This window comes from Boleophthalmus pectinirostris, unplaced genomic scaffold (genome assembly GCF_026225935.1).
Source record: "Boleophthalmus pectinirostris isolate CB_2022bp ecotype Guang Dong unplaced genomic scaffold, ASM2622593v1 HiC_scaffold_9, whole genome shotgun sequence".
Classification (NCBI taxonomy): domain Eukaryota; kingdom Metazoa; phylum Chordata; class Actinopteri; order Gobiiformes; family Gobiidae; genus Boleophthalmus; species Boleophthalmus pectinirostris.
This window is the reverse complement of record NW_026571541.1, coordinates 17,829,035-17,854,830: the sequence shown is the minus strand read 5'-3', so window position 1 is coordinate 17,854,830 and position 25,796 is coordinate 17,829,035. Positions and strand designations below refer to the sequence as shown.

The following is a 25,796-nucleotide window of genomic DNA, read 5'->3' as shown; positions in this document are numbered from 1 at the left end:
GCTTCCTGGTTGACAGCAGATATGATGTACAGTATGTAGAGGTACTTAGCAACATGTTACTGTAATGTTATGTATGTAATGTAATGTCTAAATTGTACAATAGTAGATGTAATTAACTTTATTATTGTCCCAAAATGGAAATTTATTTGCAGCAGTGTCAGAGATACAGTAACATACAATGACACTTTGACCAACCGAGACAGATAATGTCTGCTGGACACAGAAATGGTACCAAACCAAAAGACAATACAAAATACAAGACTTGATTCAATAAAACTCTGATAAAACAGGGTCATAAGAACATACTGATATTAAAAGATTTCATTTTCCATAAAAAGAACAGTTCTGCTGCACTTTCTTACAGAAAGCATCGGTTATCATCGCTACTTCCTAAATGTTTGTACTTTTCTTTTTTTCCACAGACTGCCACTTAACTGATGTAAAACTATGATAAATATTTCTCAATATTTCCAACTAAATTCAAACAGCGTGCATGTATGTTTTTAGTTCATTTCAGTTAGACTTTAGCGAGGTCTTTGTAGGTGTAAAGCAGTTGGGTTCCTTGCAAATGAAGATGTGTGGGCAGAGGCTGACACTGTTAGCGAGTGTGGCTTATGTATGTTCAACCGAGTGACACTTTTCCATGGAAACAGAATCTTTCCCACAACTCATCACCATGACAACAGCATCAAACATCACCATGAGCAACCATTTTATGTCCAATGTGATATACCTATGATCATATACTGTATGTATATACTGTATATACTACTTGTTGTGTTGTTTGTGATGAGAGTCAATTTTAAAGCAATGTTTTAAGAAGATGTCAAATTACTTTATCCTAAATTTTTCAAAGAATCACAAGTAAGTGCAGGGTTGTGGGCAGGGCTAAGGGGTAGGTGAAAACAGCACTTTTCCGAAAAGTAGAACAAAACACACACAAGTCTTTCAAAATACACCAACCAACACTGGGCAACCTGGGAAACCCAACATAAATAGTCCAGTGCATTATATGTTCCCTTACTGAACAAAGATATTGACCAAAGTGGCTTTAGCTTATCTACTGACCACTACTGTTGCGTCTTTAAGCAAAGCACTTTAGGAACACTGTATTCTTTGCATGAATGGTCTTTCATTGCACATGAAGGTATAGCTGAATAAATCATTGGTGACAAATAACTAATTTTTCCTATCAAATATTAACTTCAACCTTTTTGTCTTTGTCCAAAACAGTTCAAAAAGTTAAAATGGAAATATTTTTGTCTTACCCTCTGGTGGCTCAGACATGGGAGGGCTGAGGCAATACATGTGGTAGCCTCTGTCACAATCATCACAGAACAGCAGCTGGTCCTAAACACACAGAGATGTAATACGATTTAACACATCACCTTAGATAACGCACCACTATAGCTAATTATTTATTAAGTATTTTTATTAAGTAACAGATATTTGTGTAATAAATTAAACAGTGCGTACATCGTTCTCGGAGGTCCCACACAGGCTGCAGGACTTGCACTCGATACATTGCCAGCGATAGGTCCTCACAGCGGCCGTCATGTTGACCGTGAACTGCAGACACGACGGGTGTCCTGGTGCACCACACACACACACACAGTTTCTATGGGCACACACTGGCACTTCTTTCATCACATTGTACTGCCCAGTGGGTATACAGTTATACATTCATAATCTTCAACTGTGCTCTTCACTAGGGATGCACCGATACAGCTTTGTCAATTCTGATGCCAATTTCGATAATACAGGTTTAAGATAATATAGGTTATATACCCAGACAACTAGCGCAGAGACTGAATGCAGCTTTTATGTTCTTTAAACAAAAATAAAACAAAACCAAACTGCTCCAAATGAACTTTGTTGCTGATATTTATCTCTCAAGTAACTACAGCTTTGTATAAATGAAAGTTCTAACACTGTGAGACTTTCTGGGCCAACTATGACCAGTTAAATCATTAGATCAGTCCATCTGTCCAACCAGGATATCAGCATAACCGATATTTGGAAGACGATGTCAGATACAGAAAATCTTTCAGCATTAGATCAGTGCATCCTTAGTCTTCACCTTTCCTTTTTTTGAGTAATTACCAAATTGTGTTGAGTGCCTTACTAACCCAGTTGTACTCTGATGATGATAAACTGAGTTTGCCTTTTTAGAGAGCAGATGCAGGAAGGCTAACCACCCTGCCACTGTGTATCCCGAACATTTTGAGAAGCGACAAACTTCAGTACACCACTTTTGGTGTTTTTGGTACTTTCATACAGGGCTGTCCAAACTTTAATCGCAGAGGGCCAAGACTTATTAAAAGAGGAGCACAGAGCCCTTCAGGTTGATGGATGGTTGAGTGTTATGCATAGAACAACCATATGTGTAATGAGGCTTGGAACATTACCTGTAGATCTGTATCACAGTGCAGTGTGATGAGGTTATAGTTGAAGAAATACTTAAAGGTGCAGCAAAAAGTACTGCCTATCATCATGGGTCAATTCAACAGCAGGAAGTCAGAGGGCCAACAAAAATGTTCTGAGGGCTACAAATAGCCCCTGGGCCATAGTTTGGACAGGCCTGTATAAGATAATATTATATTGTACATACAATAATATTAATGTGAGGTGTAAGGACCATACCAATATTTCACATGCCCAATTACTACAAGCCACATGTGCACTTTTGGTTCACATTTTTATTGTATAATTGGAGTCATGTAGAGAAGGAGCTTTGTACAATACATACAATTAGGCCATTTTACACATAAATATTCAGTTTCCAGAGTTGACTCATGATTCAAAAGCAAACAAAAGCACAAACACGTCAGGAGCATCATATAAAACTATAGAAGTCTACTCTAGTCTCACGTTACCACATTCACATTCAGAAGGAACACACTTCTGTGATACAAATTCAAAGGTGCTTCGGATACATCTTTGACAATTCTCTAAAAGTAAAGTTTGTCTGTACAACAAAACTGGACATGCACCAACAGAATATAAAGGGGAAATGCCAAAATGCACTTTCTTCATTCATGAGTGTGTATGAATACATCAAAAAGAAATCAAATACAGCCACAGAGTTACATGTCAAAACAAACAGGGTCACAGATACTGGTGCTCATTAATGGTGTGTACCAAACATACAGCATGAAAAAAATAATTTTACATCCACTTTTTAAAAAGCATTTTCAAGTTTTTAGTTTTGCTTCAGAAGTCTTCAGTTGTAAACAACTTTCAGTAAAGTTCACAATTAGCACACACAACCATCAGTAGTTTAAATGTTCAGATGTGAGAGGATGTAAGCATTTTAAGACTGAAAATATAACTGCACATTCACAAGATATGGGTCTTCTTTGCCACAGACAAAATAGAAATCTTGGCATCAATGTAAATAGCTATACCAAATGTGAATTGCAATGTTTATTTATTTATGTTACTCTGTTGTTATTATAGTCTGGGAGACAAGCAACCTATCACAATGAAATGTGAATGAATAAATTACCATAAGCTCATCATACGTTCAATAAACATAGACTTTAAGTGCAAAGATTCAAGCTATTTCACATTTCCAAAAGTATTATCTGATTTTCCCACATGAAGAGCAGCTCTCTCTCATATTTCATTAGTAACAGCGAACACAGGCTGTTGAATGGCTTAATATTGTATTGTACATGTAGAGTGTTTGGACAGAAGCACTGGTATGGTCCTTAGATTTTGGGTTTGTGCACTAACAGAGCACGGCCTCCCTCCGGCCCAGCACCGCCTGCAGCCGGGGCCTACCTGAGCGCCCGCAGTCCGCACACGAGATCAGGTCTTCAGGACAGCCAGTCTTCTTCGACCCCCCCAGGCAGAAGTCACAGTATCCGTTAGCGATTACCGAACCATCTGCAGCTTTCTTGGCTGAAAGAGAGAGATAAAAGAATATAAGAAAATGTGTAATGTTGATTTCTGAGAGATTTGTGAGGGAATTACGTTCAGTGACATTGTACGTTTGAAAACTCAAGAAAAATACTAAATGGATTTAAACAACACATTTTCAGAAGTTTGAGATCAATACGTATGTTCATGGTCTTTCCAAGTAACAGATATTTTATGACTTTCCAACCTGAGTTCTATACTGTCAAGCTGCATTTCACCCTGGTCATCCATATTCCAAATAAGTGCAGGACTATTATTAATTTATTTTCTCAAATATGTGTCTTTATGTTTGCAAGGACAAATAAAGTGACAAAAGATAAATAACAGTGACTGGAGTTGTACTAAACAGATTTCAAAATGCATGTAGTGCGCAGTTCTGGGACAGACCTGATGCATGCTGCGCTCAGAGCCTCACACTCTCCACATGAGTCTGTTTCATAATAATTATTAAGAGTGTGATCCCCCCGCTGCCTGCGCCCCTGCCTCTGTCTATCACCCACCCTCCTCCTCCTCCTCTCTTCCTCCTGCTCTCCTCCTCCTCTCTCCCTCCTCCTCTCCTCCTCTTCTCTCTCCTGTCTCACTGCTGCTGCTGATTGCATAATCACGTTTAATGGAAGCAATCACATAACCACTGCAGACTGTTTTGTATGTGCGGCCTCTTCTCTTACAATGACTCACCAGGCATAAAGCAAACAATAGACAGCGCCAAACAGGTACACAGCATATGGACCACTGCAGGAAATACTTACTCAGTATAACTCAGGACCTGTCAGAAATGCTCTGGTTTGCAAACATCAACAACATTTTTATCCACTGCGTATTTTAGTTATACAGGGTTGCCACAGTAAAACTGCAAGGTGATATAGCTATTATATTTTTTATTTTGGGTTCCCTTCCAGTTTAAACTGGAATAAGTAGGCACAGGTTGGTTGAGTGTCTTGCTCATAACAACAAAAGTATGGTACTAAATAAGTGAGTAAGTACTTAATCAAAACTACTTTTCATTGCTCTACCTATATCCTCTGTTGTGTTTATGCAAACAAATCATGTTTTCTGCCTTTAATGGGAATTAGGGACATAATTAAATTCCCTCCTTTCTTTAAGAGTAATTAAGAAAGTGCTTTAGTATTTTCCAAGATAAAATAAAAAAAAAAAAAAACGTATGGTAGCAAACCATTTTGGAGCTAATTTCCTCAAAGATAAAGATGAAACATATTTTAGTTTGTATAGGCAAGGCAGCAGACAGAGCTATAGGTGATGCTGACAGCAGCGTCCACACAAGACGCTGACAGGGCATCTGAGCATGCGTCCATGGCTGTTTGACTGAGGGTAGGGGAGAGGGTGGAGGAAGGAGAGGGTGAATGGGTGGAGGGGCATTGTAATTGGGTTTGTGGTCCATAAGGTCCAGCTTTAATCCTGTGAGAAACTGTGCACTAAAATACTCAGACAGTCACCTTACAGGATGGTGATATGATATTCGATTGCATAAAACAATAAAACTAGAAATAACTTGATCTTGTCACATGGATCAACCTTGGGGGTGGGGCTTATATTTGAAAAGTCTATATATTTTTTTTAAATCCAAGTTGCTGTTTTAACTTGCATTTGGTTTTATAACCTACTACTCCTACTCCTAGTAGTTCTGTCTATGGGTTTCAGAGGGTTTTAGCATCACTGTCATTGCAACTAACAATTCAAAACTATTATATCTTTTGAGCAAGAGTGCTCAAAATATCCCATATAAACAGAAGCCCTCACCCATATCTACTACACATAGATAACTTGTCAAGGCGATTTTTCTTTTTACTCACTGGATGGCCCCACCCTCCTTGCCTTAATGTTGGCTCAGTTGAATATTATAAGAACTAGTTTCTTCACATTAAAGCAGAGCCTTATTACACACTATAACCACAGACTGAATAGCAGAGCAGTCAATGCATTTGTCTATCTGTGAGTGAGACACATGTAATCGAGCCCTTCTGAAGGTCACTCTACTCAGCCCACTCAATATAATACTGGTTGTTTTGTTCCTCCAGTTTCTTTTTTTTTATTTTTTTGACCCACACCCCCTGCCGCCCACAGACACAAGAGTGAAGGTCGAATTTAATCAAGATATCAATAAATAACAAGTGAATATCTAAACAGCCACATGCCATGACTTGCTTATGTGTCTCTATGCAGGCAACAATCACATCAAGTCATTTATCTGATCAGAAAAGCAGAATAAGAAAGAAGAAGGCAAGACACACTTAGCAAAATTACTACCATTACTAATATTGCTATAGTTGCGACTAATACTACTACCACTACTGCTGCCTTTGTTGCTACTACTGCTACACTTGTTGCTAAAACTACAACTACAATTCACATTTGTTACTACAGCTACAACTAATACTACATTGCCTCTACAATTGCTACTACTACTAAATGATAAAATGGTAACATTTAAATTGAGCTTTTTTATGTAGGCATTCAAAACGTTTTACATTCAAGGAACCACTCACCCATTCACACACACATTCATACACCAGTGTATGCAGACACTGGGAGAGAGGTGGGTTAAGTGTCTTGCCCAAGGACACAGTATTCATTCAGATCAATGGGAGCTGTTTCCATCTCCCATTGATCTGACCACTCTACCAATGAGGTTTATATGGCGCAGTATTCAAACCATCAACCTTGCTGCTACTATTGCCACTAATACTACAACTACATTCGAAGCTGCTACTACCATAGCTACTACTACTACTACATACAATTTTATTTAATTTTTTTTTGCATTTATATGTACTATGGTTTCCTCCAATATAGTTAAAGGAAATTCAAGTTTGCTATTGTCATGTCCTGTCTTGAATCAGTTAATAATAAAAATCTAATTCATACAGTTGACTTTTATGTAGTGAAAAACAACTGCCCATGGAAGTGAATGTTTGCCACTCTCCAGTTTATATAGAAAGTGAATGAATAATAGTCATAAATCTTTGATCCAGTAATCTATATTTAGGGCAGAATATCTATGACTGTAGTAGAGACTGAATCAATGACTCACTAGTTTCACCAACCCAACTTTCTACTTTCAATCTGCTCATTTAAACAGAACAAACCCGGTCTTTGTTCAGGATTTTCTGCAAATCAATTAAAATGTCTCGTCTCTGGACTCCAGCGGTGAGAGCACAAAAGGTGTTTCATAATGATTCAGTCTCTGTCTCTGAGCAACTGCTGTCACACTATTTCTGCACATTTACACAAACTCAATGATTTCAAGTACAAGATGTTTATTTAGGATAGCTTATTAAAGGTGCATTGTGTAACTTTTTGATTGGGGGTCCTTCGCCTTCTTCTTTTTATGGCTATGTCATTGCTCTGCCTGGAATGTTCCACAGTATGACACTAAACAGCTCTACCTTATATTTATTCTGTTACAGGTGGTGTGATAACTCAAAAATACCTAATAATAATTTTAAAAAAGCATTCTGACTGTGAATGGTGTTGCCTCTCCACAGATCTGACCAGTAATTTGGTCTGGTTTGGTCTCCATGAAGATTAATACCATACTGTGAAGCATTGCAGATGAAGCAATAACATCTCCATGAAGAAAAGCATTTGACAGACCCTCTACCAGAAAAGTTACACAGTGCACCTTTAAACTTAAAGTCAATTGCACCTGCTGTTTAAATGAAAATTACTTATTTGATAAATCATTCATTTTTATCCAGTGCCACTATTGGCATTGGTATATGTGCAAGTCCTATATTTTTAGCTTTTGCTCAAGTCATTTAAACAACTTTGGACACTTTGGTATTTCAAAACACTCCATACTAATCTATAGACAAACCCAGCGCCATGGTAAAAAGTCCTCTGCACACTGTTGACTAAATAAGTATATTATAAATGTTTAAAGGGGCTCTATAACTTTTTGTTGCTTGTCCCTAATGAGATGTTGCTTTGCCTGCATGTTCAACAGTATGGCATTAAACATCTTCATGGGGATAATCAAGTCAAGTTACATGTCAGTAATGTCAATTTGAGCAATAGAAACATCTGTAATTTTGTTCAGTGCAATACTGTGAAATATTTCCGACACCATCTCCATGAAGATGAGCAGGAAGTCGGTCTTCCACCAGAAAAGTTACACTGGGCACCTTAAAATTTGCATTGCATTTCAACAACTGAAAGTGGATAATCATAGACTGTATATAAATGGACATAGCTAATAATAATAATAAATAATAATAATAATAATAATAATAATAATAATAATGCATCAGTTTTGTATAGAGGTTTTGTGAACACTCAAAGATGCTTTACAGAGCATTATTCATTCACTCCATACCCGGTGGTGGTAAGCCACAGCTGGCCTGGGGCAGACTGACAGAAGCAAGGCTGGCAATTTGCACCATCGTTTCCTCCCACCACTGTCACTCACACATCACTTTCGTTCAAGGCAATATGGGTGAAGTGCCTTGCCTAAAGACACAACAACAGTTTTTGTCAGGATGTTTTGACGGGATCAGGCTTTAACAAGCTGGTGTGGCCACCAATTTGGAACGCCACCGCATTCCGAATAAGAAGTTTGCAGGTGGGATATTCCGGCTCCTACTGACTCTGGCTCTCATTGACTTACATTGGAATATTGTCGCCCCTCTCTCTGTAATTGCTGCTGTGAGCCTTGTCATTTTGGTCTTAAAATATTCGCGGTCTACATGATCCTAGTGTTTTTATTCCGCTGTTTTGTCCGTTAAAAAAAATCCTATTCATAATATAGAACCTGGTCCAAATTCACCCCTCTAACTGCAAACATCATGAGCTTCATTTAAGTGGACCCGAACGCAATGGGTGACATCATGCTCGCTTAGTCCACTTCTTTATACAGACACACATGTTCAACACTCACCCTCCATATTTAAAATGTTATACTCTTTGGAAAACACTGTATGCCACCTTGTGATGTCATGTGGTAAAATAAAGTACTCCATACATTTTCACTTGTATCGTTTGGATAATTTCAGCCCTTGGATACTATTGAACAATAGGTTAAAGGTACATGCTAACTTAAAAACTACCACTACATGACATCACAAGGTGGGACAGAGCATTTTGAGCTTTAGAGTGTAAACACATACATATAAACAGTATAATAATAAAGGATTACTCAAAAATGTGTGAATGAAACAAAAACACAACTTCAGATATGTTTTTGACAGCGTTATATCATGGCTAAAAGGTCACAACAATCCATTTTGTTTTATTATTTTTATTTAAATAAAAAGCAATTTGGTTGAAATAGTAAGGGTACGTTCACGATGGTTTGCTCTGTTCTTTTTTGAGTCCAATTTTATTCCTGATGTAGCTCTGGTTTGGTCCTGTTCTACTGATTAAATTCTGGGTTTGGTTCCAATTTTCTGTGCAAATGTCAACACAATTTAAATATCTAAAACTAAAATTAGTTAGCTAAAATAAAATGAGTTAGTTAAATCTCATTTCTCAGTAATTCAAAGCCTCCTACACTTACACAGTCCTTATAATTGCACACTATATATCCTATTCTTTTACAAGGCTTTAATGAGTTGTGAACTTTTCTCACATGGTGCCACTCTTTCCCAGCTCCTGATTGGTCGAATGGGAGGAAGAGATTTGAGAGAACACGACTGTTGCCTAGCAATGCCGTCTCCATGGATACCGCCTCCTAAAGAGCAGAAAGCCTTATGTACATCGCAAAAAAGACATGACAGATGAAGGACATAAAAAATAAGGAGCAGAGGTAATATACTTGGAGAGAATAGAGAGAGAGGAGGCTACAAGGAGTCAGAAAATCAGAGACATATAGTACAGAGAATTTCATTAAAAATAACAAGGCAAAACAATAGAAAGAAGTTATATAGACTGGGAGTAGGAAAATAAAACTATACATAAGATGGCTTCGCTCTTCATGATTCAAGTGTGAATAGTATACCTGGAAGAGACAGAAGGCTACAAGTTGGGTAAAGTAAAGAATGCGCTATAGAGTGGAATAAAATGTAATTTTGCATTGTGATTCTGTTAAAACAAAAACAAAAATGTTATTAACATGTTTCTTTTTTTATTTAATTGTTTTGTATTTTTTGCTATTCATGTGAGATTGGATTTAATATTAATATAATATAAAATACACAAAGATATGGTATAGGTTTAGTTATGATCATTGAATTTTTATATTCGGGCATAAATAAGAGTAAACTACAAATGCAAATTGTATAGATAATAAAAACATGTGCGCTTTATGAATGTATCTTGAATTGTAAAGAATAGTCATTTTAGCACATTCTTAAATCCCAAGCACATGGGGAATTCATTAAAAATAATATAAAGGCAAAACATAAAAGAAACCAAGCCAAGAGTTGTGCAAAATTGTAAAAGGAATAAAAGATATATGATAATAAAAAAAAAAAGTACGGCATCCCTTTTCATGATTCATCATATAGATCCCCCCAGACAGTTGGAGCAGTGCATTCTGGGTAATATCGCAGTCTGCTTCATTTGCTATTCTGTCTCAAGATGCCGTGGCTTTTGGGGCTGCTGTCTGCTTGTCTTGCGGTTCTTTTAGTCGCCTCCACCATTTTTTATTTATTTATTTATTTTGGGGGGAAAAGGGTGAGACTAGACCACAACACTACAACTGTCTAACAATGTCACCCACCAAAACCAAATCCAATCCAATATTTCCTGGTGGTCTCTGCTGTCAGTCGTCGAGGTAGTTTGAGGAAGAGGAGACGGGCACAATGAAATATTTATAAAGTCTACTGTAACATTTCCAAGCAAGGTTGGACAACGGAAGTCAACCTAACTTTTTTATTTCTAAATCTAATTTTTCAACTAAAATAATAAGGCATAGATTTTTCTTAAACTGAGAAATGTATTGAAAATATATTTGGAAAATACTGTTTTGGAAATATGCAAAATTAGAATATGAAGTAATTGTCATTTGTCTGTAGTTAAACTATTAAAGGGCCTATATTACACAATTTCTGATCTAGATTATAATGTTTCCTCATCAAACATATACTTGGAGTTTTGGTTTTTTCATTCATGCATCTTTAACACACAAATCTGGCATATTTAGGCTGAGTTCTTGTGGTAATACAGGAAGTGCTCCAGTGGGATTTAAACTCCATACACCTTCATTAAAATCATCTGGATCATTTCAGTCCTGGAATTGCCAATATCTGTTGAACAAAATATAAAAGGTAGCTGTTAACCTGAAAACTACCACAACTACCAAGACAACACAAGATGCAACAGAGCATTTTGACCTCTGGAGATGTAGACACACAAATAATGAAGGATTTCTCAAACATTCGTGAATGAAAGAAAACACAGCTCCAGGTATCTTGATAAGGTAACAACATTCTAACATGGCTTAAAGCTCACAAGAGTCAACTTTGCATAACATAGCACTTAAAAAAATGCAGCAAAACGCAAGGCAGACAGAAACATCTATAGTAATCTCCCACGCAAAGGTATAAAGTGATATATCGCCCACCACTGCATTCAAGCTATTCAAGCAATTCAACTAAAAGCTAGTTTCAAGTATTTCAATTTTCTGTGTATTTTCTCTTTATTTGAGTAGGAAAACAAAGCTAGTTTCCAGGAATCAGGCTTCATTATTTTTGTCAAGCCTAAACCGCAAGCTTCTCTGAATAGGAGCAGACCACTATTTAATTTGGCCAATTTGTTGCTGAAAATCCAAAAATATGTAAACATAAATACAACTTAGACTTTATTAAAGGCAATATAAAAGTACATTCAACTTTAAAAACAAAATAGTCTTAACCAAAATGTAAGTCTGTCTAATTCCCTTTCTATTCACCAACTTAAGGGGTGCATATTAAAAAATCTTATGGATTCTCTTAATCTGTCATCTTACAATAGCCATGACAATAGTGACGCAAGCATTAGATATATATCAGATGCCCTTCCTGTTAAAATCAACCAAAATTGTGAAAAATACGGTAGAGACCTGCTCAGAGTCATAATAGCACAGCATATAAACGTTAAACCTGCAACCGTCTGGTTATTGTCTTAATTTTCTGATAGCAAATTATATATATATTTTTAGAATGTTTTCCAGTTTTTCTGTTATGATTACTTAACGGTACACTGTGTAACATGCCTGGTGGTGGGTCCGTCACCTGCTTGTCTCCATGGAGATCTGCCTAGAATGATCCACAGTATGACCATAAACTTAAGAATCTCCATAGAGACTTGCAAGCAAAATTGCATCTTATTTGTGGAGAGGCAACCCTACTCACGGTAAGAATGAATGTCTTTTAAAGAAATTTTTTAGCAATAAATATCATCTGTAGACAAATTTGATTAGTATCATACTGTGGACAATTTAAACCAAAGCATTAACATCTCCGTGCAGACAAACAGGTTGCAGAAAAGTTACACAGTGCACCTTTAACCAACAAACAGTGCATTTAAAAACAACATCCTTTGGTTTGACAGGTGGGTTTGTTAGTCACATATAAAGTACATTTAAAAGGCTTAATTTTGCCTTTTCATGTGATTAGAAGCAGGCTGGTCAGTCTTGACATCTCCACACTGCAGTTGTAATTTTTGGCTCAGTTCAAACTGTATTTCACAGCCACATTCACAGCCAGTCCTCTGTGGAACTGAATGGGATTAATAATTTGCATTTTAACTCTTTATTGACTGTTACATGCACAGGCCCTTAGTGGTGGTTAAGTGGTTTCTTTCTAAATATGTGATTTCATTGCATGTATGATTTATAGATGAGTTGTCTCAAGACTGCAGCGTTGCCTGTTTTGTTATGGCCAGTCGATTACCAAGCAAGCCATACATCAACTTTTATTATGCGCCAAAACTGCCTATGTCCTATTCAGTTTGCAATGTCATCTCTAGTCCCGGACAGTCACACAATCGGTAAATCTATGTATCCCACAATGCAATGGGAGTTACGCAACCTGCTGAGTGGACACGAGTGAAAGTTATGTGTGTGTGGAGGGGAATGAGCAAAGCAAGACGCAATGAGGACAGACAGGAGACTCGTGTGAAGAAATGGTGCAGGCAATTTAATCTCCATCAACCCCAATGGGAAGAAAGCTGTACAACACGAAGCCTGCAATATAATTATAAACTGGAATGGTGCAAAGTGGTACTAAAGCAAGTAAGACATGTAAACATATTGTGATCAAATTTGGTATGTATGAATTAAATAACATAACATAATAACATATGTTAAGTGACAGAAGGTACATGGCTTCATAATAAGACAAAATGATGTGATGTATTTTGTATTGAGATGTGCTGTGACAGAGTAAAACGAAACACAACTCCAGGTATATTTTTGAGGAGGTAACAATATTTTAACATGACCTAAAGCTCACAAGAGTAAATTTTGTATAATACAGGACCTCTAAACTGAAATGTGTATGAAACTGACCATTCAAAACAATTTAACCACCACGTAATTCTAAATTACATGAGTGATTAGCAGTTTAATATCAAACATTATTCTCCAGACACAGTTTATAGCTTACGTCAGTAAAGCCTTATGTCTTATGGGGTGATTGCAATCAAGCTAATTGCATACAGTGGAAAAATAAAATGCAAAGTCATTCTAAAATATGACTTCCTGAAAAGCAGAGGTATTCATAGCACTGTAGTTTGGTCTATCTGTATGTACGGGAGGTTGCTATATCTGTCCTTAATAATACATCTGTGGCAGGAATCTGGAGAATCTCTGTTTTAGAAATAAGGAGCAGAAACTCATAAGACGACCAAATAAGGAACAGGAAGTGGAGGTATAAAGCACAATGAGGCGCAGAGACGAGATCGAACGAGAGACAGAACAGTAATGAGGATATATGAGAGAGAGGGAGGGGGGAGGGAGGATGAGGTGGAGGAGAGAGAGTGAGAGGGGTGGAGGAGAGGGGTGAGGGAGGAGGGTAAAGGAAAGGGAGAGAGAGAGGGAGGGGGAGAAAAAAAGGGTGGAGGAGAGGGAGGGAGAGAGGGTGAGGGAGAAAAGCAGGGGAGGATGAGGATGGAGAGAAAGACAAGGAGAGAGCGCGAGAGGGGGGGAAGGAGGGAGGGAGAATGGAAAGAGAGGGGCAGCAAGAGGAGGAAAAAGAAGTGATGAGGGAGAGTAGAGAGGAAAGAGGGAGACAAAAATAGAGGGAGAGGGCAGAGAGGGAGGTAGAGAGAAGGAGGGAGAGAGAGGCAGGGGAGAGAAAAGAGAAGGGAAGTACGGTAGAAAGGGGAGGGAGAGGGAGAAAAGACATGGAAAGAGAGGGGGAGTGGGAGAGAGAAACAGAGAGAGACGGGGGAGAGGGGGAGATAGAGAGACAAAGAGTGTGAGAGAGAAGGAGAGGAAGAAAAAGTGAGACAGAAAGAGATAGAGAGATAGTAGAAGGGCAGACAGAGAAAAATAGAGGTAGGGGGAGAGAAAAAGAGGGGAGAGAAAGAGAGAGACAGAAAAAGTGAGAGAGGGAGGAAGAGGAGGCAGTGACTCTTCATCTGTGACTGGTGCTTCATGTGAGTACTGCTGCTGCATTTAAACACTGGGCGTTGTGCCATTACTGTGTACACCTCTGGAGCTGTGTTCATTTGGTTATAGGAGTAATAACAACTAACCTTACCAGCAATATGAATTCACAATGCTATTTCAATCTGGTTATCAAAATATATCTGTGCTATTTCCGTAATCACTATATTGTAATCCTTTAATGTTTTAATTGTTTTATTTAATATTAGTGAGTGGTTCAGTTCAGCTGAAAGTGATTTGACCAAAAGTAAATCTCAAAACAAACATGTATTTTAGTTTGAATGTTGGGTTTATTTTTGTGATCGACTTAAAGTTTTTATCAATAAGTTAATATTAATAATGCTTGTATGCAGAAAATTTTGTATAAATCAGCATTGTTGCAACTATACCAAAGTCAATGAATCTATGTATACAGTTTGTACATACATTTTATATTTGTCTGTTGTGTTCACACTTGCACACACACACTTCATTAGACTGGGCTTAAACCCTGGAACTAAACCTAGACCAGTACTAAAGAGGAATACATTAATTCTACTAAGGACAATAATGGGCTCAAACCAGGACCAAATCAGGACACATTGGACTATTTTATATTTAATTCAACGTAAGAAAAACACAATTAGCAATCAGATATGCTAGTTTGTGACAGTAATTTTATGTGTGAGAGACTTGTTTAACAGCACAAATCAGCTCACATCCTTTGTGTTTAAATAAAGCTCAGATCAAATTCTGATAAAGCATCAGACAGAGCAGTGCCTACAGTTTGCATCACACCTCCACAGAAAGTTGATGACATCAGCTGTAAAGTATCAAAAGAAAAGTATGATGATTTACCACAATGAAAACAAAAGTGCTCTATAACAGCACTATATACAGACCCATGCAACCAGACAGAATCCCAGTTCTTTTGTAGCTTGTCCTACCCCCCTCCTCTGTTGTCCCGGGAGACGTCTAAAGGGCGTGTCCTTGAGCACCTTGACTTTTGGTGTCTTTCTCTCCACCCTCACAGCCTCTGCTCGCTCCTGTTATGGGGACATTTGCGTATCCTTGATGTAAAGTAGGATATGTGCGTTGTGTTTCTGGACATGGGGCCAGACACCCTCATTCATCACATTAAAGGGAGCAGAGCCACCAAAGGGGAGGGAGGAGTGGCTAAAACTGAACTTCAACTGTGCACCTTGGTGTTACAAAAGCTAGCAGTTATAATATATTAGGCATTTATTACAGTTTTCACACTAATAAAGGTCTCAGAAGGTCTGTTCCACCTTGTGATAGCAAGGCACAGTTTTCAAGTTAACAGCTACTTTTAACATTTTGTTCAGTAGAGATTGGTAATTTGAGGGTTTAAATGATCCAAGTGATTCTAGTGAAGGTGTATGGACTTTAAAAACACAGTGGACCACTTCATGTATATTACCAAATGACATCACAAGTCATTGTGAGTGTTTTCAGTTTTAGAGATGAACTCAGTCTATATATGCAGGGTTTGTGTGTAATGATACGTGAATGAAACAAAACACAACTCCAGGTATGCTTTTGATGAGAAAACAACATAATAACATAGATCAGAAAATAGGACAATATGGGCCCTTTAAATCAAATCATTGTAATATAATCTGTTCTGATCTTCTGTTGATTTTACAGAGAACATAACCTAGAGACAAGCAACAGACCCGACCAGATCAACACAGTTCAAATCTGTGACAATATGTTTTTAAAGGTATTTTTGAGCAATAAAAACACAATACAAACACATATTTAATCTATAATCTACACAATAATGCCCCATCAAAAAAGTTACATAGTTCACCTTTAATATAACAGAGAATATAAACTCCTCACAGCTGATGTATTGTAAAATTTTCTTATTATCAGAAGTCACTAAAATGCTTCTGATGAGTGGTATAGACCAACCACACGATTTCCTGTCCTGCTGGTATGACTGCAAATTTTAATAACCTTTCCATTTATTAATCCTGGCTCTGGACTAACACAGAAAACACACTGGGCTGAAATTATAGATTATAATTACACTCATATTGAAAATCCTTCATTTCTGTGCATTTGTAGACGTTGCCATGGTTATATGCAGAAAATACACTTTACAACACCTATCTACATGTTCACAGTTTTCAGGACTTATAGAAACTGCTCTTTTTCATCACGCTAGAGTCCCAGAGTGTAGGTGGGTGGGAGTGGACAGCCAAAGTTATTATGCAAAGACCACAGTAGTAAATCTAGCAGGGGCCTGTTTCCTGCTGCAGTATAGGCTCATTGTTGTGTGTGAGACTTCTCCAGAGGCTGTGCTCATTAAGCAGCTCACGACAAGAGTGCAGAGTATGTGTTTTTTTTTTTCACTCCAATGCTCCTATACAACTACATATACTGTACTACATATACTGTACTGTACTATACTCTGCTCTTTATGATGGGTACTCATGGGTACGCCTACACTTCCCCCTCCCGCTGCTCAAAGTCTTACAGCTCCTACCTTCACTTCAGATCAAAAATGCAACCAGAACTTGGAAATTAAATGCCTTCCCTGCAAGAATTCATACAGCATTCACAAACTACCATTCACTACCTCAGATTTAGATTAAACTATTTACTTAAATAAATGTGTCACCAATTTCCATACCATTACATTGTGTGGATTGAAGAAAAATCTAGTTATGTAAGCATCCATTTAAATTAATATCTATAGGAAAAAAACATTTAATTACAGTCAAGATTTCACATTTGAGTATTTGTATGTATTTATTAAAGGGACAATGCATATTAAAAATAAGATAACACACAAAAAAATATATATATAAAAAAAACCAAAAAAAAACAACCCAACAAACAAACAAAACAAAAAAAAACAATGTACCTGATACATGTTTGTAGCTAAGGCCAGCCACATAACCCACATAAGTCATACGATCATGGATGTGTTTTGGTCTTAGTCAAAATAATGAACTACTAAAGCTGTACTGTAACATTTTTATTCCTGCCTGTACTGGTCTGTACCAGGTTTGTACTGTACTGTGAGCACATCTAAAAACATTTTGTTGTTATATTATTGTCTGTCAATTTAAGGGACATCAGATATGACATAAAATTTTATGTGATCATTATGAAAAACAAATGTTTTTTTTATTTGTAATAAAAAATCTGTAGTTCAATCTGAAAGTGACTGTGGCTTTACACAGTGCAAATGAGGACAAAGAGTAAACAAACCCAAACATAATTATAATATCGCCCTGGTCTTGTTCCCATGCATCAATCTCCTGTTGTGTGCAGTCTGCAGTAATTGAAAGGATCCTCAGAAAAGTGGGAAAACTTTCTTCTAAAAGCTTGAAAAAAAAAAAACTGATTTAAATTTGGGGGATGAGGGTCGCCATGGAAACGGTTCCCCTTCCCTGAGCGCATTTACACAATAGGAAAAAAGTTAGAGAAGAGAGAGAGAGAAGAGAGGAGAGAAGGTATAGGGTTATTTATTTGTAGAAGGAGGCAAATGAAGCTTGACAAGGCAGGTAATGGTATTTTGTGATTGATGGAAATGAACAATATTATCTATGGGAAAAATAACAAAATGTATGCTCCAGCTAAAACAATTATAACTCACATATAGAACAATCTTTTAACCCAGAAGAACACCACAATTTATCAATCTGGACTGAACTTCTCTCCACCAAACTAGAACCTATACATCTTAAAGGAACATATGGAAGACCTACATATATACTTTATATACACACACACCCTAAAACGACACTCTCTGATTAAAAATTCTTACTACCTAAACTCTAGCGCATGCAGCCTGTCATTAAGCAGTGCTAGTGAGTGAATTCTGAATTCTGGAGGTTCTGCGATTTCACATGAGGCACGGTCTGTCCATAAACTCTTCTTGCATTTGTCCTCAATATGTAGGTTAAGGCAGGTTCAGTTGAAATCTTAATACTTAAAAAACAGTGCAGGCTACTATTCCTTTAAGCTTTGCACCTCAAGTTCTCCATATTTTTTTTTTTTTCAGTTCAATCGTATAACTGTACATCTGCGAATCTGCACCGAGATTATCCAGATTAATTCTAGTTGATTTATATATTACTTGTACAGTCAGATATTTCTTTTTTTTTTACCTGTATCCAAGTAATTTGTCATAAGGATCAATATTCCTATTTGTTGCATTTTACAACCTCACCACTTGATGTCACTAAATCCCGCTTTAATCTCAAACATTACATCTTCAAATTGGTAATTATTTCATGAGTCCAATTTTGTAGTAATAAAATGAAAAGTAAGACGTTTAATTAAGTGAAATCGGAGTGTACTGACAGCTCAGCGGGCCGAAGCAACGAAGGAGAGGGAAAATGAGCTGAAGATTGGCTGAATCCATTGGCAGTGGGCGTGAGGAAGACTAGGCCCAGGGTGGGGTACGTGTGCGTGTTTCTGTGGTTGTGTGTGTGTGCGTGTGTGTGTGTGCATGTGTGTGTGTGTGTGTGTGTGTGTGTGTGTGTGTGTGTGTGTGTGTGTGTGTGTGTGTGTGCGCGTATGTGATTGTGTATATGTGTGTGTGTGGTGGGTTTGGGGAGGCATTTGGGGATTCATGTCTTGGTGGATAATTCCCATGAGGATTTCTCTCCAGGACTTGAAAGCTGTGAAGTGTGCGGTTCTGCTGTAGTCCTCCTGGTAATTGGACAGGGAGAGGAGGCAGGGGCGAGGGGGGGATACAGGGGGTCTGGGGGGGATATGGGGGTACGGGTGGGGGTCAGGTAACTGTGGGGAAACAGGGGAAATGTATAATAAGAGTGGGGGTTGACAAACCAGTTGAACTGATACTGGAGGACCACCATAACTAAAATGAAATGCCAGTGGTTTTGGTCCATAAACATAAAAAAAAAAATCAATACATTTTGTAAACAATTTCAACACAGTTTTCTCAAAATATTATTTTTTTCTTTTTGTGCTAAACTGACTGTTTAACTGTATGGCTTGTTACTGTTTATTATTCTAAGCTAAGATCCTTTGCATACTAGTATATACAGATTGTGATTTGTTGCTCCTCACTACAATATTCATGACAATATCTGCACCTTTTATGACTTCAACATACATATTCAAAATGCTATAGCCTATAATTATATAAAGATAACAGGTACTTTCTTTTGACACAGACTAGCACAGAAACTCAAATACATTTTCTTCGCCCAAGATTCAGGAGGTCCATCTTCAAACTCCCCTTTGTTCTGTCCACTATTTCTTTTATTTTTGCTCATTAGCCCACTCCTCTGCTATTCCCTAAGACCTTTCCTAGCCCCCTTGCTTCCTTGCTCCCTACCTTCCTTGCGTTCCCTCCTTCTCCCTTTGGCGTGTCTATAGCCTGCATGCTCTGAAATACAGCCCACGGCATTTAATCATTGATGGATTTTATTTATTTATTTATTTTTGTGCAGGCAAGCCAGCGGGCAGCCCTAACATGCATCAAGACCTGCTGATTCACTCTCCGAGGTCGTTATAAAGAAGCAGGGCATGCCTAATACAAAGACCCCCAAGCTCATAGTGATAACATGTACTTCATTCCACCATTTTGAGCACGTGTGACTGTTCATCTCACCAGGGACCAGCGACAGCCAATCAGAGCAGTCGATTCCCCCAAAAACCAGGGAAGATAAAAGCTATTTATTTGACCAGAACAAATGTTTTTCTTTTTCCTTTTAGCTTTGGCGCAGAGATACTGGGTCCTTCTGTTGCACTGAGTCAACATCAGCCTCTGTTGGTTTTAAGGAAAATCAATATGTTTTTACACAGCAACTACCATGACACCACACCAGCTCAGATGTATGTCACTGCATGTTAGCAACTCAACAACAAGATTATGGGCAGATGCAGTGATTTACCACACTGCTGAAAGAGATTTATATTTTCTACTGATCAATAACAGAAATGGTTTTACTTAACATCATTTGTAGTAATATTTTGTATTCCCTTAAAGGTGAACTATGCAACTTTTCTAACAGAGGTTCCACCACTTTCCTGTCTCCATGTAATGCCTGTAATGCTCCACAGTATGGCATTAAACAGTGAGAACTCATATGTTTTTTGTTTTTTTGGTATTAAAAGCACATGTAATTGAATAAATGCAAGATTAATACTACACTGTGGAACATTCCAAGTGAAGCAATAAGTTCATGAGACAAGCAGGTGGTGGACGTTCAACTGTCAAAAACTTACATAGTGCACCTTTAATGGTAAAATTGCCACTTTGTTATATTTTTACTTTCATATAGCACATTTCCACCTTCAAGGCACTGAAAATGTTTTACATCAAAACACCACTCACACATTCACTCTCACATTAAAGGTTGTATAGAGGATTTTTTAAGGGAAGAGAAATACAGCGACACCACCTTCCTCCTCCACAGCTCCCTCAGTAGAAACACCTCCTCCCGCCTCTTTACTCTAGAAATCACGTTTGTTTACAGCCAGTGCACGTTCAAAATCACTGTTGAAGTGACCTGTCTAGAAATAATTCAGCGACCGATGAATCCGTCTTTAGACCCTTCGTCTGCTTCAGTCGCGCCATCGCTGGAAGGAATCTCTAAGAATCACCTCATTTTGTTTTCGCTCCTTTTCTCCTTCTTCTCTTCTTCTTTCAGCGACCTCAAAAACTGACTTCCTTTTGCAGCGAACTGGTCGTGGATTCTCGTCCGCCGTCGCGACAAACTCTGTACGAAATGTGAGAAAGCGACAGATTGAAAAAGCCTCTAAGAACCGACGCATAAACCACATAATTCCCGCGCGCCGACGAGTCAGTTACACTAGAAACGTAGGGAGTTTGATTGACAACCCAACAGCCAATAGGAAATGAGGGAGCCTGGTTTTCTATTGGCTGATGTTTATCTGGTCTCAACACGTCCACAGTTGATAGATTTTTTTATTATTTTTTTGTTGTTCATCATAATTCCAAGGCTGCTGCGTCTCTGTAATGGTGTTTTAAATTTTCTTTGACAATTTAAAAAAAAAAAAAAAAAAAATCCTCCATACAACCTTTAATACAGCAGTATACACAGACACTCAGAGCAAGGTGGGTTAGGTGTCTTGCTCAAGCACACAATGACGGTATTCATCTTTCAGAGCTGGAATTGCACTGCCAACCTGTGGGTCAGTGGATCTGACCACTCTACCAATGATGTTTATGTCAGGAGCAGCATTCGAACTGCCAACCTTAGGATCAGTGGACAAATACTTTAACAACTGAGCCCCAAATTTTAAAATGCTAATTCTTCTTACTCTTTCAAATAACTTCACACTGATTTATTTATTTTTTGAGGCTTTCTCATTTAAACCCACCCACAACATATACTTCCCAATGAACATTATGGTTAAATAAAGCTATAATGTTCACTCAGCTAAATCACAAAGAAGAGAAGGGACAGTGGACTCACCAGTGTTTACCCTCCTACCAGAATGTTGCAGGGTCAAATTTCTCTTGGGTAAGAAGACACCTCATACTGCCCATCACACCAGTCACAGTAATATGTTTAGTTTCGACTAAGCATTTGATGGGAAAGGAAAAAAATCCAAATTATCAAGCAAGAAGCACTGATTTTGTGTCTGGACAAATAATTACAGGCCTTACAATAAAGAAATAAGGCAGCGTCAGAATAGAACATTATGCTTATACTACAATTATAATAGATAATGGAGATGACAATAGTAATAAAGTAAACAAATACATTTTAATTCTGATTATGCACTTCCCAGCAGCAAACATCAACAACTAATAACGGTATTAATCTTAATTTTCCTGCGCTCTCCCTGCCCTGAATGCACCATAATCAAATAAAGCTGGAGATATGAAATGCAACACTACAGTAGATCAGCCTGAGGAGTTTTTAATAAAGCCGAGACAGGCCACGGCGTATCAGTCTGACCCATGGCTTCTCTGAGCTCGGACCACAAAGGTAATGACATTTTTCATTACAAAAACTGAAATGACGAAAGGAGTTTTATATTAGTAGGTATAAAAATAGGTTATTGAGATGCAAGAGATTAGTGTATAGGTACTGTAGCGAAAGACCATAAAGTTGATTGCAAGAGAGTTCTGCTGCATGCAATTTTCAGACAATGTTAATCCTATCAGACCAATCATCAATCAAGCAATGTTCCATATTATTATTATATTTTGGTATAATTACTAGTTTAGGTGTTGCATTTGATGTAAAAATTAACATCTTAGGGGTTTAAAGAACACATAATTGAGCTTGAGTTGCTATATTGTTATAATCTACTGTACAATACCTGGCTCATTATGTTATAATTTTCAATAAGGTCAGCATATCCGATGGATAGCTACAGATCACACTAGCAAGCAGCGAATCCTACGTGTATCACGATTAAGAAAATAAAATTGGAGAACGAAGTAAGTACAGAGCAGTGGGCGTATGCTGGTGGCAGTGAAAACGGGGGTTGATCTGCATAATGGCTTCTTGAAAATAAGTGATTAAAGATAATTCAAATATGCACAAATCGCTCCAAATACAACTTCGAGAGGGTAAATGAGAAGGTGAAACAACTATAACATAGTTAAACACTCTAAAAACTTAATTTTGCTTTAAGCAAGAGGCATCATATTAATTTCCAAAGTATAAGTGAATAGTTGACACCCACTGGTGCATTCAAATATTGCAATTCTTCTACCTCTGTATTGTTTGGCTCAGAACCACCTTATTAAAAGACAGAAACGCAAACCACTCTGCCACTGTACATGTCAAATCACAATTTACAAAATAATCCATTGTTAATGAAACTGTAGCTTGTAAAAATAGTTTAAAATCCTCCAATTACATCCAACCTAGCTTAAGATCTGGAGATGGGTTCTTGGGCACTGCACTGCTATCTCATAGGAACAAATTATATGTAGTATACCTTTTCTTATTCCTAGCAACATTTGATACGTATATTCTGTTTTGACTTTCGCATACATCAGGCTTCATAGCAAGTCATCTCATTATGTTAATCTATTATAGTGGTTTGTGTAATGGTTAAAGCTTCATTACTTGAATTCAAATTCCAAAAAGAGAAACTATAGGTATTTAAATCAATTTAATTTTAATTTAATTTATCAATTTAAATCTATCCAATTCTGACTAGTTCCGATAGCTCTGACAAACCTTTCAGCTCACAGTTAGTGCTCAAATGATCAAATGTTCAGGGGTGTGCACAGCTCTTTAGGAGTGAGTCAGGACCACCATCGCTTATGGCTCCATCTTACGTGTTTGCAATCAAGACATTTTTTAATTTATAGCTACAGACAGTTCAGGCTTAGCACAGTCATCAAGTACATTGTATGTGTTGTATTCCCTTGTTAGTGGATTTAGTGTGTCTTTAAGTAAGTGTACACACCCCATTTCATTGTTCTATCTCACCTGACCACAAATTAAACCTATAGTAATTCAGAGTACACAATCAGAGCCCATAGGGAAGCACAGAGTCCAGTTTGCTTTGTTTGCATTTAAACCAGACACAAATACAGACTGCTCCATTCTGCTCCATACTGCTGTCTGTCTAAATCTAAAATGGCCCCCGTCTCTCCATCTGTGTCCTCATCTGACTTACTTTAGGGACTTTAACGCCAGCTCTACTCTGCTCTCTCCAAAAACCTCTTTCACAAATTCATTCACATTTTTCACATCCTGCATCCGTTCCTATCTTTTTCATCCAAGCCCTTTCATTTCAGTGCAATTTCGTGGCACCTTTTTTCTACTTCCATGCCTCTACTTCTCATCTCTCCACTTTTTTCCATCGGAGCAAAACCAATTTTAAGTTCAGGATGCTGCAGGGCCGACCTCTAAGGTAAACTTTGGACCACTTCAGGCATGTTCTGCAAACTGGATTTTCTTTTCAAGAGGAATAAGGTGAAAATGAAAATATATTTATGTTAAAGGTGCACTTTGGAAGTTTTTTTGATGGAGAGTCTGCCACCAACTGTTCATTTCATACCTGGAGTTGTGTTTTGTTTCATTCACACATGTTTAACACGCAAACCCTGCATATTTGGGGTTCTTCTCTCAAATAGAAAACACTTTGTTCCACCTTGTGATGTCATGAGGTATTACAGGAAGTGCTCCACTGTGTTTTTAACTCTCTACACCTTCACTGGAAATAACATCTCCATGGAGACAAACAGGACCCTCTCCAGAAAAGTTACACAGTGCACTTTTAAGTGTAGCAAGATGTATTTTCATAGTACAAAAAGTCTGCTAGATCATTTTACTAGAGAAATTTACTCATATCATGATAAAATGTTCTTATTCAAGTAAGTATTTTAGTTTCTGCAGTGTAATTGGTATACTAGTTGCAGTAGTATGAAGAAGTTGTAGTAGTGAAGTACAATTCCCCTATACTTGAAGTTGCAGTAGTGTGTGAGAAGCACCAGCTAATATGGAAGATGTTGATAGGAGACTGCAGAAAGCCATTTCAATAAGATATATTAAAAAGTCCTGGCCGCGTGATGGATGGAGCCAAACAATGTGCAGAAAACAGCGGTGGTGAAGAGGGGGGTTAAGTGAGGATGCACGGCCTGCGGAGGAGACAGCGAAAATCTCATCTCCAGGTGGAATAATCTGTCATTTATCAAACTAATGGAAAAACAGCAGCTATAGTGCACTGAGCAGAGAGAGCTACAGAAAACAGGGTATGGGGCTGTGGTTTATGGTTACCAAAGGAGGCTCTATAATGGCAGTGATGGGAATATATATACACTGTTATGTTACGATGAAACTAAGTGTTCTAAGTGAGTTATTGGGCTAATTTTTTGTGTTATGTAAGTTATTTTCAGGGAAAAATGGTCACAGGCTTGAACTAATACTTGTGTTTTGTCATTATAATTGCGTTTATATTCTAATTAATTTAATCTTTGTTATTAAAAACTATTCTTATACTTCACTGCACACAAAATCAAATCGAATGTACAAATGTATGGCATGTTTAAAGTCATTCGTGAGTGAAGAAGGAAAAACATTTTTTATCATCAAGTAAGAAAACAAATTAAAAGTCATAGCCAATTTAAAGCCAGCATTAAAGGACCCATATTACTCTATTTTCTGATTTAAGTTACAATGCTGTTTCCTCATCAAAAACATACCTGGATTTTGGTTTGTTTCATTCACACATTTAACACACAAATCCTGCATATTTAGATCGTGTTCTTCTCTCAGCCAGAAAACACTTCCACCTTGTGATGTCATGTGGTAATACAGAAAGTGCTCCATTGTGTTTTTAAACTCCTTACAACTTCACTAGAATCATTTTGATAATTTCAGCCCTGGGATTGCCA

General features: G+C 37.6%; 1 protein-coding gene across 1 annotated transcript in view; it reads right to left on the bottom strand.

Moving 5' to 3' along the window:
• dpf1 (double PHD fingers 1) overlaps positions 1-25,796 on the bottom strand; it is a 66,726-nt gene that overhangs the window by 1,129 nt on the left and 39,801 nt on the right. Inside the window, 3 exon segments of the mRNA XM_020926788.2 lie at positions 1,269-1,350; positions 1,477-1,589; positions 3,787-3,906. Of these exon segments, the coding sequence (XP_020782447.2) occupies positions 1,269-1,350; positions 1,477-1,589; positions 3,787-3,906 (315 nt within the window).